At 39.6% G+C, this 22,094-nt stretch overlaps 1 protein-coding gene across 1 annotated transcript in view; it reads left to right on the forward strand.

The window, feature by feature from the left end:
* The first annotated feature begins 4,558 nt into the window (after positions 1–4,558).
* Positions 4,559–22,094, forward strand: part of SLIT3 (slit guidance ligand 3) — a 502,670-nt gene continuing 485,134 nt past the window's right edge. Inside the window, exon 1 of the mRNA XM_070934106.1 lies at positions 4,559–4,746. Within this exon, the coding sequence (XP_070790207.1) occupies positions 4,559–4,746 (188 nt within the window). The remainder of the gene's footprint in view (positions 4,747–22,094) is intronic.

The following is a 22,094-nucleotide window of genomic DNA, read 5'->3' on the forward strand; positions in this document are numbered from 1 at the left end:
ATTAGCTTTTCCCTCACCAACTTCCATAATCCCATGTAGGCTGTGAGAGATGTTTTTTTCCCACATTTATGAAGAACACCAGTTTAGAAGACCTCTTTAAATTTAAACACTGACTTTCCCACCCACCCACCCCCTTACAGTTTACACCATGCTGCAGAGCATTATGTGCAGGATTAATATCAATTATTTACACCCTTTACCTAAATGAAATCCTGAGCCATATTGCCATGTTAATATGTAGCAACCATACTTTGGTTTTGATTTTAACAGTCTTACTGATATGGGCAAAGTTGGGTCTTCCCTGGAAATACAGAACTTGGAAGGGGAAGCTTATCTCTTTCCTTCCAAATAAATCAAAAAAGCAGAAATGGCAGTGACACCAAAGCACATTGCAAGCATTCTATGTGTACATTTGCATGCATGGTGTTTTAAAATACAGGTTCTATGGACAATTGCCCAATCTCCGCATATAGAGAGGTAACATCCAACTACATAATGCAGCATTTGAAAGGATCCAATGAACCCACATTTTTCATTCAAGTCAGTAAGATTATGAGTTATAATATAGTGCCAAGAGTTATTTCAGGTTTTCCTCCATACACCTGATTGATTATTGGACTAGGGACAAAAAGTAAGGGAGAAAAAATTACATTGCTCTAAGATGCTGCAAGAAAAGGTGCAACGGGGACTATAAGTGACTTAAAACATCTTGATAGTATTGTCATCCTTTGTTGAAGCAATGTAAAGCTTGTCCACCTTTATTAATATTTTGTCACAGTGATTGGATAAGTGTAGAAGATGCTGTAAATTGCTAGAGTGGAGATAAATAGTGAGTCCTAAAATGGGCCTAATGGAGTCGGGTGGGAAATAAAGGGAAGGGTATGGTAGGGGAGGGAAGGGAAGGGAAGGGAAAGGAAGCCTCCTTAGAGCTGAAGTCCCCATAAAGATTCCTTTCCTAACTCTAATTAAAGCAGTTACTGTATGTAGAAAGGAAGCACATTTCTGAAGGAAGATTTCAGAAAGCAGTGGCATGTTCCACTGTAAATTCTATGATGAAAAAAGATTCTTATTTTTAGGCAGTCCTGTAAATAATGGAATTTAAAGATATCTCCCCTTATCATCATTGCATTTTTAATTCAATAAATGAACTTTCAGGATGCACTTCAAGTACTTTTCCTGGAAGGGTTTGCTGTATAATTTCCCCTTTATTCTTCAGAGAACTATACTCCTTTGAGACTTAGTGTATTTCTCAAACATCCTATCTGGAAATATGCCGTATCAACAAGGATTTCACACCCTTGTTTTGTATTTAATACCATAGGTGGGCATCATGTTCGGTGAAAAGTCAGCAGTGTTTTTGCTGTTCTAGATTAACAGCTATCCCCAGGGAAACTGTATAAATGTATTCATCAATACAAACCCAATAGCACGAATTGCATGATCTGAAATGTAGCTTGTCTTGATATAATTCCAAGCAATGAGACAGGGGAGAAAAAAAAGAAAGTTATCTAAATGAATTGAGAGTCATTGTGCTTGTCTTGGAGAAATGACTCCAACTGGGAAAGTTATGTCTGGTTAAAAATGTAAAGCATTTCTACCACCAGAGGGTGGTACAAGAGTGGGGAAAAATAAGCAAAATGTGATTTTCATGAAAGTTCTGAAACCTGAGAATTTTATAGAACAAGCTAACATGTTGGGTGGTTTCTCTCAGTGCTGTTAACTATAAACGTGTGTCTGAAAAGCCTTGTAGTGTCTGAGAAAATATGCACCCCGACAGGAAAAAGTTGGGCTAAATTTCTTGCACTCCATCGAAATTCTATGTGCTAGACTTGGAACTCATTTTTTCCAGAAAGATTTTGAGATTTTTGTCTGCTTCGCTCCAGGAACATTATGAAAGCTTGGACAGTTCAAAGATATTGCAAACTCTTGGACTCAGGAAGGTGCTACATACAATGAAAAGAACAAAGAATGTGGAGAGAGAAAAAATATGTAATTCATGAAAGGACAATGAATTGTATCTCACATTTTGTTCCTATAACTTCCATCAATGGCCATGCAAGTTGGAGTTTAATGAGAGAAGGGCTACATGATGCTCACTACTATACTCACTACTCACTACTATAATTCTTTTTCCTATGACCACAAATCACATCAAGAATATTATCCCAGTTTATCCTTAGACTAAGTTTGTTCACCAGGTCAATACTGCTAAAGATAAGATTCTCTGTGAGATGAACTCAACTTCAGATGACCACATTAAGTTTTAATTCAAAGTTTCTGGGCATTAATAAAAAGGTGGTATTCTCCTTTTTTTCTTCGGCAATATTGAATTTGTTCAACTTCCTGGTCCAGTTGATAGCCTAGGAATTTCTGGGCTATTTTCCATCCAAGAGCTAACCAGGGCCAACCCTACATAGCTTTTCCAAATACTGTAAGTCAAGATCCTATTAATTGCTGCAATATATAAATACTGTATTATTATTTATATTACAGATAAAGAACAAAGTTGGATGCACTGCAGCTTGTTTGTCAACAAAATGTTTAGGGAAGCCTAGGCTCAGCAAAAAAATCACCCACTAGTTTAGATGTTAAAACTCTTATTAGACCTCCTTAGCATAGATCTCCTATTCCTATAGATCCCTATCTGGAAGTGTGTTTTCTGTAGAATTCATTGGGTGTATTGACATGACACTGTGAACCACAAACTAACCAATTACATTTCAGCCTAATGTGTTGTGAAAACTCCACCTGTATGATTCGTTGATTTTAGAAATCCAGAAAACTGTTTTAGTTGAGCAAACCATGTTTTTAACTTGGGGTAAGCATGTCATGTGAAAACAGTCACTACCTAGCAGGGTTTCCCAAAAGGTAACACGATGACAGTTTTGAACTGCTGATAATGATGAGCAAAAACAGAGTGTAAAAAGATCTTTTGTGTGTGTGTCCCTGCGCAGGTGTGCATGTCACATGGCCTGGCGAAAAGTTCGAGTACACTCTCAGACATACCCAGGGTCAAACTTTCAGGCCATGAAATTTCAGTACAGGGAATCAGTTCTGAAATAAAATACTTGGAATCAAAGTGTACATAAGATTAGGGTTTGGTTGAATTTTGAACCAGGATCTTTGATGTAAACTGCTCAAATCCCTTTGAAATGAGATTGCCAGAATGAATGAATGAATGAATGAATGAATGAATGAATGAATATTAATCCTGCTAATTAAAATGGATAGTCATTGGCAAATGACTAATTTCTAATAGAACAAGCTTCAGTACTACTGGCTTTGATAATGATCTTGAAGGTGAATGGCAACATTTGATAAAGATCCAGTAAATACTACCTATAGAAGACAAGGCTTGAGTCACCCTTTGGGAACTTGTTCTTTAGCCAAAAATACCTGGTGTCTGTATCCTGTTTCAATGTAAGCAATAATTATAGTAAGAACGCCTTATGAAAGAATTCCAGCCCTCATAGAAGAATAGGGCTACCAGACCTGCTTCACTAAAACCACAGCCAAAGTGACAGTCAACGTTTCCCGTGTCTCCTTCCTGCGCATTAGCGTTTTGGCAGCCCAGATCCGGTACCGTCGTAGCCACCCATCATTTCTAAAATGAGACATCAAAAGGTCCAAATCAGCTATCAATCAAATCAGCTATGCGAACGATGATCACAGTTACATCTCGCAGCAGTACTTTTGTGCATACTCGGCGCATTTTTTATTTTTTTATTTTTAACCACTAGAGTTACGTTAGCAACCCACTGGTTAGTTTTTCAGGTTCCACAAGCTTCTCTCGTTTTAAGCCCGATCAGGCAGCCCTGCCAATGCCTCGGTGCAACTCTAAGCCACCTCGCGAAGAAGCCAGCCACCTCCGCTTCGCGCATCACCACTCCCCTCGGCAGCCGCCGCCGCCGCCGCTCTTCAAACTTTTGCCCTACCTACCCTGCCGAAGTTCCGAAGTTGCGTGACGTCAGTAAGGGCGGCCGCCAATCCGCGCCGAAGGTTCTATTTTGGGGAGGGGAGGGGGGCGTCTCCCGCGTCTCCCGGGTCCGCCCGTTTTGCCGTGCCCAGTCCATGGAGAGGCGGCCGGTTGCGAGCGCCCCCGGGTCTCCTCAAGCTCTGCAGGCTCCGTTCTTCGGGATTTGCATCCTGCTGCGGCCGCCGTTGGTTTTCAAGGGGCCATGCTGGGCTGTGCGCGGCGGGCTTGGCCGGTCGAGTGAGGGTCTGAGGCTGCTGAGCTCCCCCACCCCGCCTTTTCCCCACCGGCCGATTACCTGGACTCGCAAAGGAAGACAAGAGCTGAGCTGGGCAGGTTGCGCCTTCGGTTGTGAAGAGGGGGGACCGGGACGTCCCTCGGAGCTTTCCCTGAGGGTGTAGGCGCAAAACAGAGACCCGTCCGGGAGTTTGAAGGAGATGCTTTCCGTAGCATCGTCCCGTTTCCCCCGGCGGTGCTGAGCTTGCTTCTTCTGACTCCTGCGCCGGTTTCGGGATCGGATTCAAGTTTTTTTTTTTCCTTTTTGAATTCGCTTCTGCCCGTTTCTACCCCGAGTAGGCGCCGATCATGCTGGGCTCAGGCGACGAGAGTTCGGGGCGCCTCTGTTTGTTTTGGGTTCTGTGGAGCGTGGCGCTTTGGCTGCCTGGTACGGAAGCGTGTCCCAGCAAATGTACCTGCTCGGGATCCGGCGTGGATTGTCACGGATTGGGACTTAAAACGGTGCCCCGAGGCATTCCCAGGAATGCGGAGAGAGTGTGAGTACCGGTCGGAGGTGGGAATGGGGGGGCTGGAGGGTGGAAATAGCAGGAAGCGGCGGGTAAAACGCCGACAGGTTGCTTGAAAAGTCTTACTTTTCCCCTGTGGGGCGTTTGACAACACCGCTGGTAGGAACTGAAGGAAACCCGAGATGTGTGATTGTGTGTGTGTGTGTGTGTGTGTGTGTGTGTGTGTGTGTGTGTGTGTGTGTGTGAGAGAGAGAGAGAGAGAGAGAGAGAGAGAGAGAGAGAGATTCTACGCTTGATCCCTTCTTTGCCCAAACCGAGCAGGCATAATTGCCCTGAAGTATATCCTGGGGATGGTGATCCATAAGGCTGCCCATCAGCTTCCTGGCAAGGAAGAAAGTGCCCGATAAAGAGCCTTTGTTCTGTTTATATCTGTGGGTTTGAGGTTTTAATCGCTTAGCCGTTGTGGGTAAAATGTTAAGGGAAAGAGAAGAGCCGGGGCACTGGAGCACATGCAACAAGTTATGCTTGGCATTTTCCCACATGATGCTCCCTGGAATGTCTCGTTAGAATCCTGGGCTTAGTTGACTTGCATTTCCACCTCAACACTCCACAACCTCTTAAAAGGGCATCCAGGAAACTGCAAGCTGGGAAGACAACCCCATTCTCAGGGCCAGCTAGAGGAGTTTGCCACAGGAATTGCAAAGGGCATACTTCAAAGTGAGGCTGCTTTCTGCTAGCTGGAATGATTAACAAGGACACCCTGGGACTCGCTCAGCCTTTCCAGTCTCCACAGGTGGCTTTTTTTTTATGAGCTCCATATTGCTCTATATGTGTATGTGTTTAGCCATGCACACCTACTTAACAATAGGTCCTGTGGAGAGTTATTGCTAGTAGTTGATGGGCTGTGCTAAAAGTGTGCCCTTCAGCCTTCCTGTAGCTGTAGTACCTCAGGAAGAAAAGAAAAAAGGAAGGTATATCTAATTTGGGATCCTTTCCTTTTCCTTTAGAATTTAATGAGTTTTAATTTAATGAGTTTTCCTTTAGAATTTAATGAGTTAATATCAGAAATCAGAATGACTGGTTTCATCTAGGAATATACTTTATGTTATTGTCAACAGAAGAGATGCTTGCCATATGCTTGTGGCATAGACTGTCAAAAGTTTTATCTGATCTTTAAAAGTGTATATACATTTTTTTTAAAAAAGTGGCAAAAGTTTTTAAAAAGAGGGAAATATGCTTCTATTTACAAAAGGACTTATCCCATGAATATGCAAGTACTTGCACTATAACTAAAGTATGTCTCAGTTCTGTGGTTTACTTATTGGTCAGTACTTAGCTATGTTAGCTATACACAATTTACAAAATATGTCTTCCTTTGTATTTATATATGTGTGATTATATATACTCTGCTGACTAAAAGTAAATCTTCATACTTCAGCCATACAATGAAGTAGGGTATATTATGGCGTGTAATGAATGCCTTTGTCATCTTTAATAGACTAACATGAAATTTGTATATATTGTACACATTGCTCTACTGTATTGTGTTTCTACCTTAACTGCCAAGTTAATCAATTATGACTAAATCCGTAGCGTCAGTAAAATTCCCATCTGCCTTTATTAAGATAAGCCCGAGGTCTTGCTTCCATGATGAATATTGGTTGGTTCCAGTGGTGGGATTCAGCCGGTTCGCACCACTTCGGGAGAACCGGTTGTTAACTTTCTGAGCAGTTTGGCAAACTGGTTGTTGGAAGAAATCATTAGGGCAGAGAACCGGTTGTTAAATTACTTGAATCCCACTACTGGTTGGTTCTAGGAAAGGTATTCTGTAACTCACTTGTCTAATCCATCTAAATAAATTCCATTGGGAATTACATGGATTTACTTCCAATACGTGTCCTTATGACTTAGCTTTCAATTACCACAACATGTATACAGGTCATAATTACATGCTCCAATCACATAATCTAAAATACTGAACTCAGTGCACATTTCAGCTAGAAATGCACTTGAAACCACTTTCCTAGTGTTTAACAGAGTTAGTTGCAGTATCCGTCAAATAAGTCTTATCTACATGGAATGGCAGAGATTTTAAAAGCTTATATTGAATGTCCAAGTATTGTCCAAGGAAAAGAAAGGCTAGTAGATAGTTTAATTTCATAATAATTGCACTGGACCCATTAATTCCCTTCCCTGCTTTCAAACAATTAAAATGCAAGTCAAAATATTTCTTCAGTTTGAGATATTTTTGGTGCAAAATGTTAAACTTCAGTTGAAGGCATCATTCTATAGATTCAAAATGCTGTTGAAAAGATGGCTAAAATAGAAAGTTATAGTTCCATGTGGATTGTAAACTTATGAATGTCCACTCAGTGCTCATACTTAAATATCTGAATTAGATTGTAAAATATTAAGATTTTGCATATACCCTTCAAGGTTAAATAATAAAGGGAATGGGATTGTGTTGATAGTTTTCTGAACCATGCTTTGCTATGTTCACCCAAAAACATAGAGGCCACAAGTAGCTGGACTCATTTAAGTTTAGCACTCTGTCCTATTCTCCTAGTAGAAGTTGGACTTTTGTTAATGTGGCTTTCATCGAGGTCAATAGTCTGAGTTATGAAGGAAGAAACCTCTTCTGAAAGCATTTGTTCATGTTGTTCCTTGCCTTATAAAAAGATCAATAAGAAATGTTCTGAATACTTAGCACTTGAGCTTTACCTTTTAATTCTAAACTTCTAGTTAAGTTAAATAGAAAATAGATAACTGATCTGTTTTCTTAACTCTTCTTCTTCTTCTTTTTATTCTTGTGAGGAAATACTTAGGGGTTTTTGTGCCTTTGCTGAGTCCTAGCAACTGTCTTGAGTAGTCCCAGCCGTTTTCTTGGCAAAATTTCCGGAAGTGGTTTGCCACTGCCTCCTTCCTATGGTTGAGAGAGAGTGACTGGTCCAAGGTCATCCAGCTGGCTTTGTGTCTAAAGGAGCACTAGAACCCACAATCTTCCAGTTTCTAGCATGGTACTATAACCACTACATCAGACTGTCTCTCATATGAGAAGACTACCAGTGTATTAATTAATCAGGGATTGAATAAAACTCAATGGTATTGACAAGCCTTGTTTTCATACTCGTACTTTGGATGATTACTTAAATGAAAGAATGCCCATTCTTAAATTATAGAGGCTAGAGAAAACTTAATGCCTAAATTCCAATTTATTGGAAGTCATGGAATTACCATTAATATTTGTACCTTGCATACCCTATATATGCTAAGCTTTCTATTGAGAGTGACTTTGGACGATCTAAGGAGAGTATTTTTTTAAAAAAAAATAATGGAATAGTCTAATGGCTTAAAATACACTTTTATATACAAAACTGTTGAATACTAATTAAAATGAGAGTTTAATTGTTCTGTTGCAGTATTATATGTAGCTCAGGAAATTTAACAAACTCACACATGGAAGTAAATTCTGTTGTGCATTGCTTCTAAGAAAATGCATAGATTTGGATTGTAACTAGCTGAAAGTATTGCCAATGGAAAAATCATGTCCACAGATTTTCAGTCACCCGTGGGTTCTTTTGTGTACAATCACTTAAGAGCAATCAAGATTTTACCAGTCTCAGACATGTGAAAACAAATCCGATAATGTTTCGTGTCAGCACATCATGTGAAAAGTTTTACATGGCCCATAGCTTTCACTAACAAAATGGGAAGGATTTTTATTGGAAGAACTTAACATGAGCCAGGTTTTTACTGCTGCGTTAATGTATATAAGTTTGTGTTTTGGAAATTGCATTTAAAACTCTTAAGTATCATTATGATTCTGTTTTTCCTTAACTGAAGCAAGAAATATAAATATATTTCAGATTTAGGCTTGTCTGAACTAAGTTAAGTGCTATGTATGATTGTGCTGAGACCTACAATTTAGCATATTGCTTATGGTTGAAAAACCCCATTCTTGTTTAGAAACAAACCTATATTAGGCTACAATCTTTTTTTAAGGGTTACTTTTCAATCAGTTATACTAAACTGAGTGGAACTTATCTTTGAAATAAACAGTGCAAAAGGCCAGTTTCTTATGGCATGTCATACCTTGAGGTATGACAGGTCACTTAAAGAATGTTCAAAGTTACCCAAATTTACAATAGATACCCGAAAATTACATTGGACCTTGTTTCAAAATTATGTTGGCCGCAGGACTGTGCATTGATGACCCAAATGTGGCTGTCATTTTGTGGGTAGGACAAAATGATAATTGCTTCTGAAACCATGCCGTATGGCTCAGTGGTGAAATGTAAAATTTGTTACTACCGGTTCTGTAGGCGTGGCTTGGTGGGGGGGTAATGTGACTGGGTAGGTGTGGCTAACTTTTTTTTTATTATTTTTAAAACTGTTTTTTCTACAACCTCTTCGGCCGAGGAGGTTGTAAAAAAATGTTTTTAAAAGGCTCTGACGATTCCAGCTGAGTTGCCTGATCGTCAGAGGCTTTTAAAAGCATTTTTTTTACAACCTCTTCGGCTGAAGAGGTTGTAGATAAAATGGTTTTAAAAGCCTCTGACAATCCCAGCTGAGCCGCGCAATCATCAGAGGCATTTTTTTTTTACTTTTAAAAGCATTTTTTTGGCTGAAAAGGTTTTAAAAAATGCTTTTTTTTTAAAAAAAAGCCTCTGATGATTGCGCGGTTCAGCTGGGCATGTGGGGGGGGCAGGGTTTTTTGCTACCAGTTCTTCGAACCACCCACAGCCATCGCTACCAGATCAGGCAATCCGGTCCGAACCGGGAGCATTTCACCCCTGATATGGCTGCATAAAGAAGCAATCCATTCCAATGCTCTGGAAGGCCTCTGAACTGTTCAAAAGGTAAGTGAGAAGGACAGTATTTAGCCTGTGGGATGGAATAAGGCTATGGCATGGGGGGAAATGGCCTGTTGAGAATCCAAGGATCAGGAAGCAGAGCACAGGAAAGGGGTAGTGGAGGCCTTGGAATGCCAGGACTGGCAGGCCTGGGTCAGTGCTAAGTCTCCAAGGGCTTCCCCCACTTCTGAAGCACCCCAAGGTCCACTTAGCAACATGGTGTTCCTTTAACAATTCATTGGGGAGAGCAGGGATGGGGGGCTGTCATTAGGTGAGATACTTTACCCAACAATCATTGTGATATGCAACTGTAATGGGCAGGCTCTATTACAGTCGTATCTTAAGGACTACCTGTGGATGTGAGGCTGATGTACTTTGCCTAGAGATTTTCAGCATGCTCAAAAGGAATCTGGAAATCATAACCATCGTAGTACTCAAATATATCTTTAAATGTCATTTAGTAGTTAGGCAAACTGTGTATCCATTCTACCTGATTTTTTAATTATCATTTTTAAACCTCTCCATACAATGACTGTACTTGTGACTTTTTAAGTAGGCTACTCACAAACTAGGAGATGCATTAGCCCTACTTGATGAATTTTGACAGAACAGATCTTAGTTAGACTTCTATACGCTCTTTTGTAATGCAAATATTTCACTTTTGGTTACTTTATCATTTTTAAAAATGGAACCAATACAGATAGTCCTTGACTTATAACCAAATGTTTAACAACGGTTTGATGTTACAACAGCAATGAAGTTACAAAAGTGACTTATTACCCGTCCTTGAAGTGATGACTGTTGCACCACTCCTGCAGTCATGTGATCACGATTTGGGTGCTTGACAACCAGTTCACATTATTTTATTTTATTTTTATTTTTATTTATTTGATTTGTATACCGCCCTACTCCCGAAGGACTCAGGGCGGTGAACAGCCAACAATAAAATACATAAATACACAAAATTTAAAAACCCGATAAAATCAAATTAAACTTTTTGGCCCAGACAAATTAAAATACCCCAATAATTTAAAAACAGATTAAAATTTACATATTTAAAAAGGGAAGAGATCAGGCCAAGCCCGCTTGATGGAATAAAAAGGTCTTCACAGCACGGCGGAAGGAGCGCAGATCCGGGATCCTCCGTATCTCCGGGGGGAGCTCATTCCAGATGGTAGGTGCCCCCACAGAGAAGGCTCTCCCCCTAGGGGCCGCCAGTCGACACTGTTTGGCTGACGGCACCCGGAGGAGTCCCTCTCTATGAGAGCGTACTGGCTGGTGGGAGGCTATTGGTGGTAGTAGGTGGTCCCGTAAATAACCAGGCCCTAAGCCATGGAGCGCTTTAAAGGTGGTAACCAAAACCTTGAAGCGCACCCGGAAGACCACCGGGAGCCAGTGCAGCTCGCGCAGGAGAGGTGTTACATGGGAGCGCCATGTCGCTCCCATTACCACCCGCGCGGCCGCACTCTGCGCCAGTTGGAGCCTCCAGGTGCTCCTCAAGGGGAGCCCCATGTAGAGAGCATTACAATAGTCCAGGCGGGAGGTGACGAGGGCATGAGTGACCGTGCGTAACGAGTCCCGATCCAGAAAGGGACGCAACTGGCGAATCAGGCGGACCTGATAAAAAATCCTCCCGGTCACGGCCGTCAAGTGCTCTTCTAAAGACAGCCGTGAATCCAGGAGGACGCCCAAGTTGCGAGCCCTCTCCGTGGGGGCCAATGATTCGCCCCCAATAGTCAGTGATGGCGTCAACTGGCTATATCGGGACGTCGGAAACCACAGCCACTCGGTCTTGGATGGGTTGAGCCTGTTCCTCCCCATCCAGATCCGTACGGCCTCCAGGCACCGGGACATCACTTCAAGGGCATCGTTGGGGTGATCTGGGGTGGAGATGTGGAGGTGGAGATTATGATGGCTGCAATGTCCTGCAGCGAGGGAATCACAATTTATGACTTTCCCAACCTGCTTCCAACAAGCAAAATCAATGGGGGAAGCTAGCTTTACTTAACAATTACATGATTCACTTAACAACTCCAGTAAAAATGGTCATAAAACGTTGTCCATGATGCCTTAACAATCACATTGTTTAATCACTGAAATCCAGTCCCAATTGTGGCTGTACGTCAAAGACTACCTGTACCTATTTGTAGTCAAAAAGTTTTGTACAGGTAGTCCTCGACTTATGATCACATTTGAGTCCAAAATTTCTGTTGTTAAGTGAGATACTTTTTATGTGAGTTTTGGCCAGGGGTGGGTTCTACTTACCTTTACTACTGGTTTGCAATGGGGCTGCGCGGGTTCTTCTGCGTATGCGCAGAAGCATTTTGATGACATCGGGGTCGGTGGGCGGAGCCTCCCACCGGTTTTACTACCGGTTCTATAGAACCAGTGCGAATCAGGGGCAACCCACCACTGGTTTTGGCCCATTTTACCATCTTTCTTGCCACAACTGTTAAGTGAATGACGGGAGTTGTTAAGCTAGTAACACAGATGATGTGTTGATAACATGACCTGGGACACTGAAACAACCATAAACATGAACAGTTGCCAAATAACCAAATTTTTATCATGTAAGCACAGGGTTGCTGCAATGGTCGTAAGTGTGAAAAACAGTCATAAGTCACATTTTTCACTGCCGTTGTAACTTCAAACAGTAACTAAATGAACTAAGTTGAGGACTACTGGTGCTGCAGATATGTAAGATTTTTCTTTTGGGTTTTGCTGCTTATGGAATATGTATTGTGACAAAAATAGTGGCACCTACAAATTTTTGTGGTTTTTGCCACAATGATGAAAGCAGTATCATTCTATAAGGTCTGCCTATTTACTTATGGGCATAGTCTTATGAACCCCTGTAGAAAAGGAATGGGCTTCATCCCAACACTACTTTTGTCATTTGGATCCTCCTTGCCTTTTTCCTGGGAAGGAACAGATGCTGGGAGACCTTGAAAGCTTCTATCAGACCTGAGACTTAAAGTCTGGATCCCAAGGTTTCTCTTTTGAAATGCAGTTATTGATTGCTAATGTTTGCTAGTTAAAATTGGATTGGGCACAACATTCATTCCTAATTAGGCCTCATAGTGATTTGTTGCAAATTGGCTATTTCTGATTCATGTTGAAAATTTATTTATTTATTTATAAAATTTATAGGCTGCCCATGGTAACCTCAAGGTAACTCTGGGCAACTTACAATCATAAAAGATAAAAACTGCATTTACTAATACGTTCTCTGTAAACAAGCTTAGGAGTATTGTAGAAAACAGTATAGGGAGAAAAATACTAGGTCAGCTTCCTACTTTACCTTACAGCATGAAAAGTTTTTGGACTGACATAGCTGCATAGTTTAAAAAAAACCCCTGTACTTGGACTAGGAGTTAAATATTCAAGAAATCAATCAAAGAATTTTTCTTTTATTAGATAGCGCTAACTGAAATTCTGTAACATAATAACTACAAGTCCACACCTTATTTTTGAGTGACAGAAATTTAACTCTCTGCCCCTCTCTCCCTCCCTCCCTCCCTCCCTCCCTCTCTCTCTCTCTCTCTCTCTCTCTCTCTCTCGTGTGTGTGTGTGTGTGTGTGTGTGTGCCTTGTTATTTTACTATCTAACTTCTATTGAAAATATCCACAGATTCCAAAAGGTTTTTTTTAGAAAGCTGCAGACCATTTTGTGGTTACAAATGACTACCTCTGTTTTCCAAGCTGCAAAATCAGAATACAAATGAATGCATACATTACAGTGTATCTAAAGATGCAAAGCAGTATTCTGCTTAACTTCCTCAAAGAAATTATGCACAAGATAAAAAGTGAAATCTTTATAAATTGTGGGTAGGTTACTACCTTGCAATCTGGACACCAGATGCTTACCTTTAAATAACTCAGTGTTGAGTGAAAATAAGCTGTTAGAGTTTTCGCTTATTTATTGCCTCCTTACTCTTGTTCTTTGTGGTCCATTCACCTGCTTTCTGGCATATTTTGAATATACAGTGCACGAACTAGGCATGGGTAGAGGAATGGAGGAAGAGAAAAACAGGGATAGGTATTAGGTATGGTGATATTTCTCACAGGAATGGAGTTTTACCTTCCGGGCTCTAAATTGAAGTGTTGGCCTGAGAAATTTTGTGGCCTGAAATTCAGTCTAATACTCCTCCACCTTTAAAGCCAACTCTTCTGCATTATTTAGACATTCTCATTATCTGCAGTAGTCTGCTTATGTGAGCAAAGCTGGTCCTGGCAAGTTGAAGATGGCAGACCTACTGAGTACCAAAGATTTTAGTCTGGCAACTTCTACACATTGTTCAGTACAAACATGACTGAGGAAGAAACATAGAACATTTATCATGTTTTTTTACTCATTTAGTTATACCCTTCATATTCTACCCTAAATGTAGGACAATCAACTCCACTGTAATCTGCTGATGTAAAATGCTTGCCGTGCATGTAGTAAGTTGTGTGGGTTCCCCAGCCCCAGGAATGAAATCTGCTAGTAATTATTATAAAACAAAATCACTGGCAGAAAGGGAAGAGTTCTGCCCCTAACATTACATGGCCTACTTTAAGCTTGCCATTAAATGTCGGCCATAATTCGTCCAGAAAGATGGGGATGGTTGCAATGTCACACGTAAGCCTAAATAAACAATGCAGAAATTCCTCAATGATACGTCTCTCTAGCATTAGGGGAGACTAAATACAGAGGGCATAAATGATGTTTAAAACAACAAGAAAGAAAGAAAAAACCCTTATGATGATTCATATTGTGAACACACACAGAGAATCTATTCTTTGCATTTCACAAACCCACAAAAATATTTTTTTTCTCAGCCCTAAAAAAGAAACAGCCAGACAGAAAGAATACCTTCAATGGATAAAGAATTTAGCTTCCTGGCCTCTCTGTCTTCTACCCCAACCCCTAGGATGTTCACAAATATCTTGCATATGACCAGGTTCTGCTGCTGCCTACTGCTGCCTATATGGTCTTCATTTTCTTAGTTGGATTAAGATGTGCTGCTAAAAGCTACAATCTTTAGATACTTCTGCTCACAGAGTGTGGCAGCTTTCAAAGCATCTGTAATAATGGGGAACTGCTTGCTACTACAGCCTATTAAAATAAATTTAAACAGGTAGTGCTATTAATAGCAGAATAGAAAAATAGAAGAATAAAGAAGAATAAAGAAGTATAGAAAACAAACTTTCCTTTTATTTGATCTCAAGTTCTGGTGAATTTAGGGAAGTGTCTTCCTGATGACTTCTTCAAGAAGTTTCAACTTCTTACTGTAGTATACAGACCTTGCATTCCATGATAGTATTCTATCTAAGTATTAATGAGTCCCAAGCAGGGGTGAAATCCAGCAGGTTCTGACAGGTTCTGGAGAACCAGTAGTGGAAATTTTGAGTAGTTCAGAGAACCAGCAAATGCCACCTCTGACTGGCCCGAGAGTGGGGTGGGAATAGAGATTTTTCAATATCCTTCCCCCAGGAGTGGGGAGGGAATGGGGATTTTGCAGTATCCTTTCCCTGCCATGCCCATCAACCCACACCACATCCACCAAGCCATGCCCACAGAACCAGTAGTAAAAAAAAATTAGATTCCCAAGTGAGTTTTGTTTTCAAATCCAAACAATGTTAGCCAGGAGCTGCTGAAGTTTCTTGAAGTCAGAGGACTCATTTACTCTGATATTATGAGTTGCTCTGATGATAATATATACATTATAATATGCAATTTTCTCGGCAGTGTTTTTCAGAACTGATTCACTTAACAACTGTGGCAAGAAAGGTCATAAAATGGGGCAAACCTCACATAACAAATGTGTCACTTAGCAACATAAATTTTTGGCTCAATTGTGGTTGTAAGTTGAGGACTACCTGTAAACTTGACTTTTGCTTCTCTCATAAAATTGTAGATGGAGTATAGTACAAATTAGCTGAGGTACTGGTAAAACGGAAACATCCAACGTCATAAAACAATGTTTACTGACTATTCTTTTTTCCCCCCTCAATACTGTAATCTTGAAACAGAAAGGGACAGGGTCTGTTCTTTGAAACACCAGTTTCAATTGGATAGGGAAAAAAACAGCATTACAGCTGACTTTGTTACACACTTTCATAGAAAAATCTGATTTATATTTCTTTTATCTCTAACATATTTTCAGCACTAGAAGAATAATTCTTCCTAGAACTGCACACTGCTTCAATCTTGAAGTTTCTCATAAAGCCAAAGCCTCAGTGACAGCAGAATATCAAGTCAAAAGTGCAGTTACTGTGCGCTGTTTTTGTCCATTCTTATTTTGGGTCACCACCTTTTCTTCTCTTAAAACCAATAGGAAAAAAATAATCCATGCCAGATTAAAGGAGAATTTCTGGACATGCCAGAAGTCTCAAAAAGCTTAATATCCTTTTGATCAAGAACTAACCCTGGCAAACCAAAGCATTGCCCTTCAGTTCATCCCTTTTCTTCCATTCCAGGCTGTAGAAGTTTCTAAAAGTCTTGAGAAAACAGTCACATAGCTTCCTTTTAAGGAAAGGCTTATTTTCTATCCTTAGACATGAAGTATGATCTGCTATACACATACAGTACTTAGGGTCAGGACTGTAGCTATAGGATAACTGGGAAATGAGCTCATTTAGAGTTTCTCCACATGCAAATTAAGCTGTTACAAATATATGGGAATAAAATTGCCTCTTTCTTTTTGACTGTGAATCATGACTGTTCCTCAGCTGGGGTTTATTGGTTCATTCTCCCTCCATTTCCCCGAGGAAACAAGCTGTGCTGTTGAAGTGTGGAAAAATTCATATTTAACATCAGTTTTAAGTAGTTTTCTCCTGCTATTTCTGCCACTTCAGCCTGCACTACTATTGCTGTTGCTTTTTGTCATCTTATTTCTCACATTCTTCCAGAAAAGAAAAGATGACAGTAGGAGTCTAATGTGTTTGTTCTTGATTCTAAATAAAGACAAACCTGAATAAAAAAAATAAGTTAGGATTGGTACAGAATGTGATGATGCCTGGCTCTGTGATTATGGTTTTGACTTATGAGAAGATTGATAAATTGACATTCCTATTTTGGATGACATGCTAAACAAAACTTTCCCAATTTGTTTGAAGAATGAAGTAAAGTCAAGGAGACTTTGTGGACCAGCATGGAGCTTTTTCACAACACAGCCAGAATTCTGGACATTTCTGATTGAATGGGAACAATGTTTGTTTCCCCTAGCAAGCAGATGTAGTGTACTATATATGGCTATTTTGATACAGACTCTTCACGAAGGAATTTTTATAGAATTTCCGTTATGTGTTTTTCTAAGTTATTAAATAGATTCTTGTTAACATGGTGCCTTTTGGTCTCAGTTATGAATTTGTAGTCTCAGCTTGTTAATCATGGATTTGTAGGGATTTTAGGTCTTCAAATGGAATTGTAGTGCAGCTTGACTGGTGCAGTCTTTGAAGTTGTGGTGGATACAGGAGAGGAATATTCTGAAAACTCAGAGAAACATATTGGCAGCAGCAGTGTTCCTTTCCAGCATGGGAAAATGGGTTTACGCCATGTCATTAAGGAAGATGCCATTCCTGCCAAATAAAAATAGCTGTCTGTAATCCTTGACTTTTAACCAGGCTTACCTGAAGTGGTGATGGTCTGTTACTGTACTAAAAGGTGACCTAAAAGGAGTCAGAAGATAGACATAAAAATATTATTTCATTTTGCTCGCTTCTATCGACCAATAAATAAAGGCATCATTTTTGCCAATTTTCAGAAATGTTGATGATCTCAGACAGCACTATAATTTGATTATAGTCACAGTGGAGTGCATAAGTTTAGTGAACATTGCAAAACTTTAACTGTTCTTTATAAGTCAATAAAGAGACATTTCTGTCTGAAATTTCTGGATTTTAGAACATTTTAGCTTTCATTATTTTTTCTGTATGAATTCCCTAACATCAATAATATAAGCATATGTGACATTTCTTTTACAATGGTGTAGGTTTGAGAATGGAAATAAACAATGATTTTACAACTGATTATTCCATGTGCCACATTTTTACAGAACCTCTCTTTCAACTTAAATTCTGAACTTGTTAAGTTTCGAACAGTTGGATTTAGGCATGCTGACTGTAAAGTTTTTATGTGGTTTGGAGTGTGAGGTTACATAAATACTGAAATGCATTCTTGGATCAACTGAATGAAGTTCTATTGACTCTGGGAAAATGTCATGTTTCAGTCTGATTTGTTTCATTTCATTACAATGCTGGACTAGAACCTTGATAGTGAACTGAATGTGTATTTGCTGAGAAGTGTTAGCTGATGCATGAAGTTACACATATGTTTATTTATACACCTTTTAAAGGAGTGTTGAGAAAGAAGAAGATGAGAAATTATTTAATAAATTGTACAGAACAAACAAATCATGTGTTGTAAGATCTGGGGCTAACTCAGGGGTGAAATCTGCTTACCTTTCTTACTGGTTCGGAAGTGGATGTGTTACACATGCACAGAAGGTCTGACACTCGGGCGGGTGGGCAGAGCTTTGCTCCGCCATCGCTACCGGATTGCCGAACCAACGGCCAAGATTGCTACTGGACTGGGCAATCCAGTCCGATCCGGTAGCATTTCACCCCTGGGCTAAGTACAGAAAAAAATCAGAGGACTGAATCACAAACACATGCCACTGACACCTGTATGTAGCCTCTGAGGAATGGTCCTGTGAAGAGAACTTTCCTGCTATGATATAGTTATGCCGGACACAGAAGAGTGCTTTAGTCAAAAATAGAATAGCCCTTTGTACCAGCATCATTATATTCAGGTAATTGGATATTTCCAGTTTCTTGAAAGTTTTCTTTACCTGTGACAGAGGCTCCTTTTTTCCCTCTAACTCATTCCTGGAGTGCTTTTAAAATTTATGTTGAATTTCTCCAGGTGAAATTTAGAGCTTATCTTACTGTTGTGACTTGGAGGAGTTTGTTGATCACACGTGTGTGTGTGCACATACACACACCCTACATAAAATGTCTTTTTTATCACTGTGAAGCCTGCTTGGCTGCCTTTGCTGCTTGACTGAGGAAATCACATGGAAAGAGTTTTCTCATGAATGAATGACTGAAGTCATAATGTCTCTCCTTGGGATTTAAATGAAGTGCGGAAAGCCAAGAAGTCTGAAGATTGCTGGAGAAAGGATTGAGAAGTGAAAGATGGTGCATTTGCTGCTCTTCCTTGCTCATCTTGCATTTATTGTAAAGGTACCAATTCTACATCCAAAGTATGAGAATTTCACAAGAAATACCTTTTTCATTAAATTCAAGGAGAATGATAAGAAGTGCAAAAGAAATAATTTGGCATAATTGCAGCCCTGGTGGCGCAGTGGTTAGAATGCAGTATTGTAGGCAAACTTTGCCTACAGCTTGTAGTTCAATCCTGATGGAGCTCAAGATTGATTCAACCTTCCATCCTTCCAAGGTTGGTAAATGAGGACCCAGATTGTTGAGGGTAATATGCTGATATTGTAAACCTCCCAGAGAGTGTCGTAAAGCACTCTGGGTGCTATATAAGTCTAATTGCTATTGCTATATATAGCTTCCTGGTCTCAGTTGGCCCATATGTATAGCTTGTATAGGTAGTCCTCGACTTACGACCACAATTGAGCCAAAATTTATGTTGCTAAGTGGAATATTTGTTAAGTGAGTTTTGCACCATTTTATTACTTTTCTTGCCACAGTTGTTAAGTGAATCATTGCATTTCTTAAGTTAGTAACACAGTTGTTGAGTGAATCTGGCTTCCATATTGACTTTGCTTGTCAGAAGCTCACAAAAGGTAATCACATGACCCCAGGACACTGCAACCATCATAAATATAAACCAGTTGCTAAGCATCTAAATTTTGATCATGTGACCATGAGGATGATTTAATGGCCATAAGTGTGAAAAAACGATCAGAAATCACTTTTTTCAGTGCTGTTGTATCTTAGAATAGAATAGAATAGAATAGAATAGAATAGAATAGAATAGAATAGAATAGAATAGAATAGAATAGAATAGAATAGAATAGAATTCTTTATTGGCAAGTGTGATTGGACACACTTGGCCAAGTGTGATTGGACACTAGGAATTTGTCTTTGGTGCATATTCTCTCAGTGTACATAAAAGAAAAAGTGTACATAAAAGATACATTTGTCAATCATAAGGTACAATGCTTAATGATAGTCATAGGGAACAAATAAGCAATCAAATCATATTAGGAACCAGTCAATATAAATCTTAAGGATACCAGCAACAAGGTTACAGTCATAGAGTCATAAGTGGGAGGAGATGGGTGATAGGAACGATGAGAAGATTAATAGTAATGCAGACTTAGTAACTAGTTTGATAGTGTTAAAGGAATTATTTGTTTAGCAGAGTGATGGCGAACTTTGAACTATTTATGAGAAAGAGCCCTGAATAGATATGGCAGGAGACTTTGTTATCAATTTGCTTGTGCTGCAAGTCTTCTCTGAGATTTTGAAAATGATGTGGCAGGAGAGGAGTGGGGGAAAGGAAGGGAAAGAAGAGAAGGGGAAGGAGAGGAGGACAGAAGAAAGTGGAAAATAATAGAAGAAGGGAGGGAAGGGAAAGAGGGGAGAAGGAGAGGAAGGGTTGTTGTGAAATAAGGAAGATATGGATTGGTAGAAGAGCAACCCCGAGTATACTTTAAAATTTTAGGTGGAAGACTAAACAAATATGAAAATCAAAAGATAATATATATGATTATGAATGGCTAAGAGATTGTACATTTGTGTATGTTTATGAGAAATAATAAAAAAAAAACTTTTAAAAAATGATGTGGCAGGAACTTTGGGGAATTACCATAGTTGGGAGATGCTTCCTAAGTCAAAAGAAGTTTCTGGGGGATCCTTAGAAATCCATGGTGGCATAGTGGTTAGAATGGAATACTGCAGGTTACTTCTGCTGATTGCCGCCTGCCTGCAGTTTGGCAGTTCAAATCTCACCAAGCTCAAGGTTGACTCAGCCTTCCATCCTTCTGAGGTGGGTAAAATGAGGACCCAGATTGTTGGGGGAAATATGCTGACTCTGCAAACCGCTTAGAGAAGGCTGTAAAGCACTGTGAAGTGATGTATATGTCTAAGTGCTATTGTTACAGTATATACACACAATAGTGAATGGAAATATTCAGTAATGTAGGATAGCTAAGTATCACTCCCCCCCCCCCCATTTTGTTGGTTATTCCTAGAATTGTCAGCTAAAATAACCTAAAGGTGGACAATTTTTTGCATGATACAAAAAGCAGGTCACCACAATTGATAAAAAGATGATGTGCTTGAACAGTCTGTGGTTTTCCTTTATGTCCTGTTTAAACTGCTTGATTGCTAAAATCTATTAGTCTCTTATGGTAAATTAGTAATTGAAGTGTTTCTATTGTGGTAAATTGACAAAGGTTTTTTTTTTTTGCTTATTTGAAAGTGTAACAGTATTATGTTTTATTATTAGGCAAATTAAAAATTAAGTGTTGCTACAGATGAAGGTGGATGTTAATCATTTGTGGCTCATTTCTGACTGTTAGCTGACACTCTTGTTTCCTAACAGCTTTTTAGCTGAGGTTCAATAATGTTTTATTTTTTTTAAATTTTGCATAAATTGTTATCCTTCTAAAAATGCTTAGTGCTGTTATTTAAAAATGTAAGGAAACTCCTGGTTTTCATTTTGACAGTTAAGCAAGAGTACAGTCATCTTTGGCTTGGTAACAATTTTAAAACATAGAAAATGCATATGGATGTAATCAGTACTATAGATATGGCATTCTAATATAGTTAAGAGTGTTTTCTGCAGTAGTGGAACAGATCTGCAGATGCTTAAGGGTTTATATGGGATTGTATTGTTCTCCACCATTAAAATTCAATGAATTCAACAGGCTATACATGGTACATTTGTGATTATTATTTACCATTATAAGCCACCATTCCTCTAAGGAGCTGACGGCAGCACACATGGTCCACAACCTCCCTCAGTGTTATTTACCAACCATTGTGTAAGTTAATATGCAAGATAGATTAACTTCAGATGTATCTTCATTTTATTAAACCAAAGATTCACTAAATCCTTGTTCCAATATGGCTATCCTTCTGTTGTCCTTCCTTCTTGCAATCTTGGTGTACCACAAATGAAGGGTTAATTAATTTAAATTGTCCTTTTGCATTCAAACTGGAAAAAAAATGCTATCATATCGGAACTGTGACACAGAATTCCACAGGCAACGTTGCCTAAGAAAACTGTTACTTGTACTCTTCTGGATTAGCACACATTTTCACAAAGGTTTTCCCATTTTCCACATAAGAAACCCTTTGACTAGGTCAGTTGATATCCTGTTTCCCCTAAAATAAGACATCCCCTAATAATAAGCCCAATCAGGATTTTGAGCACATGCGCTAAAATAAGCCCCCCCCAAATAATCCCTCCCCGAAAATATTTAAATGCATGTGTAGCCGGTCCCCGCCATTTCCTCTGGTTAGAGTTAGGGAGCCAGAGCTGGAAATCAGGTAAGATGGC

Source organism: Pituophis catenifer, unplaced genomic scaffold (assembly GCF_029215685.1).
Source record: "Pituophis catenifer annectens isolate HBS135680 unplaced genomic scaffold, rPitCat1.0.hap2 SCAF_2, whole genome shotgun sequence".
NCBI classification, from domain to species: domain Eukaryota; kingdom Metazoa; phylum Chordata; class Lepidosauria; order Squamata; family Colubridae; genus Pituophis; species Pituophis catenifer.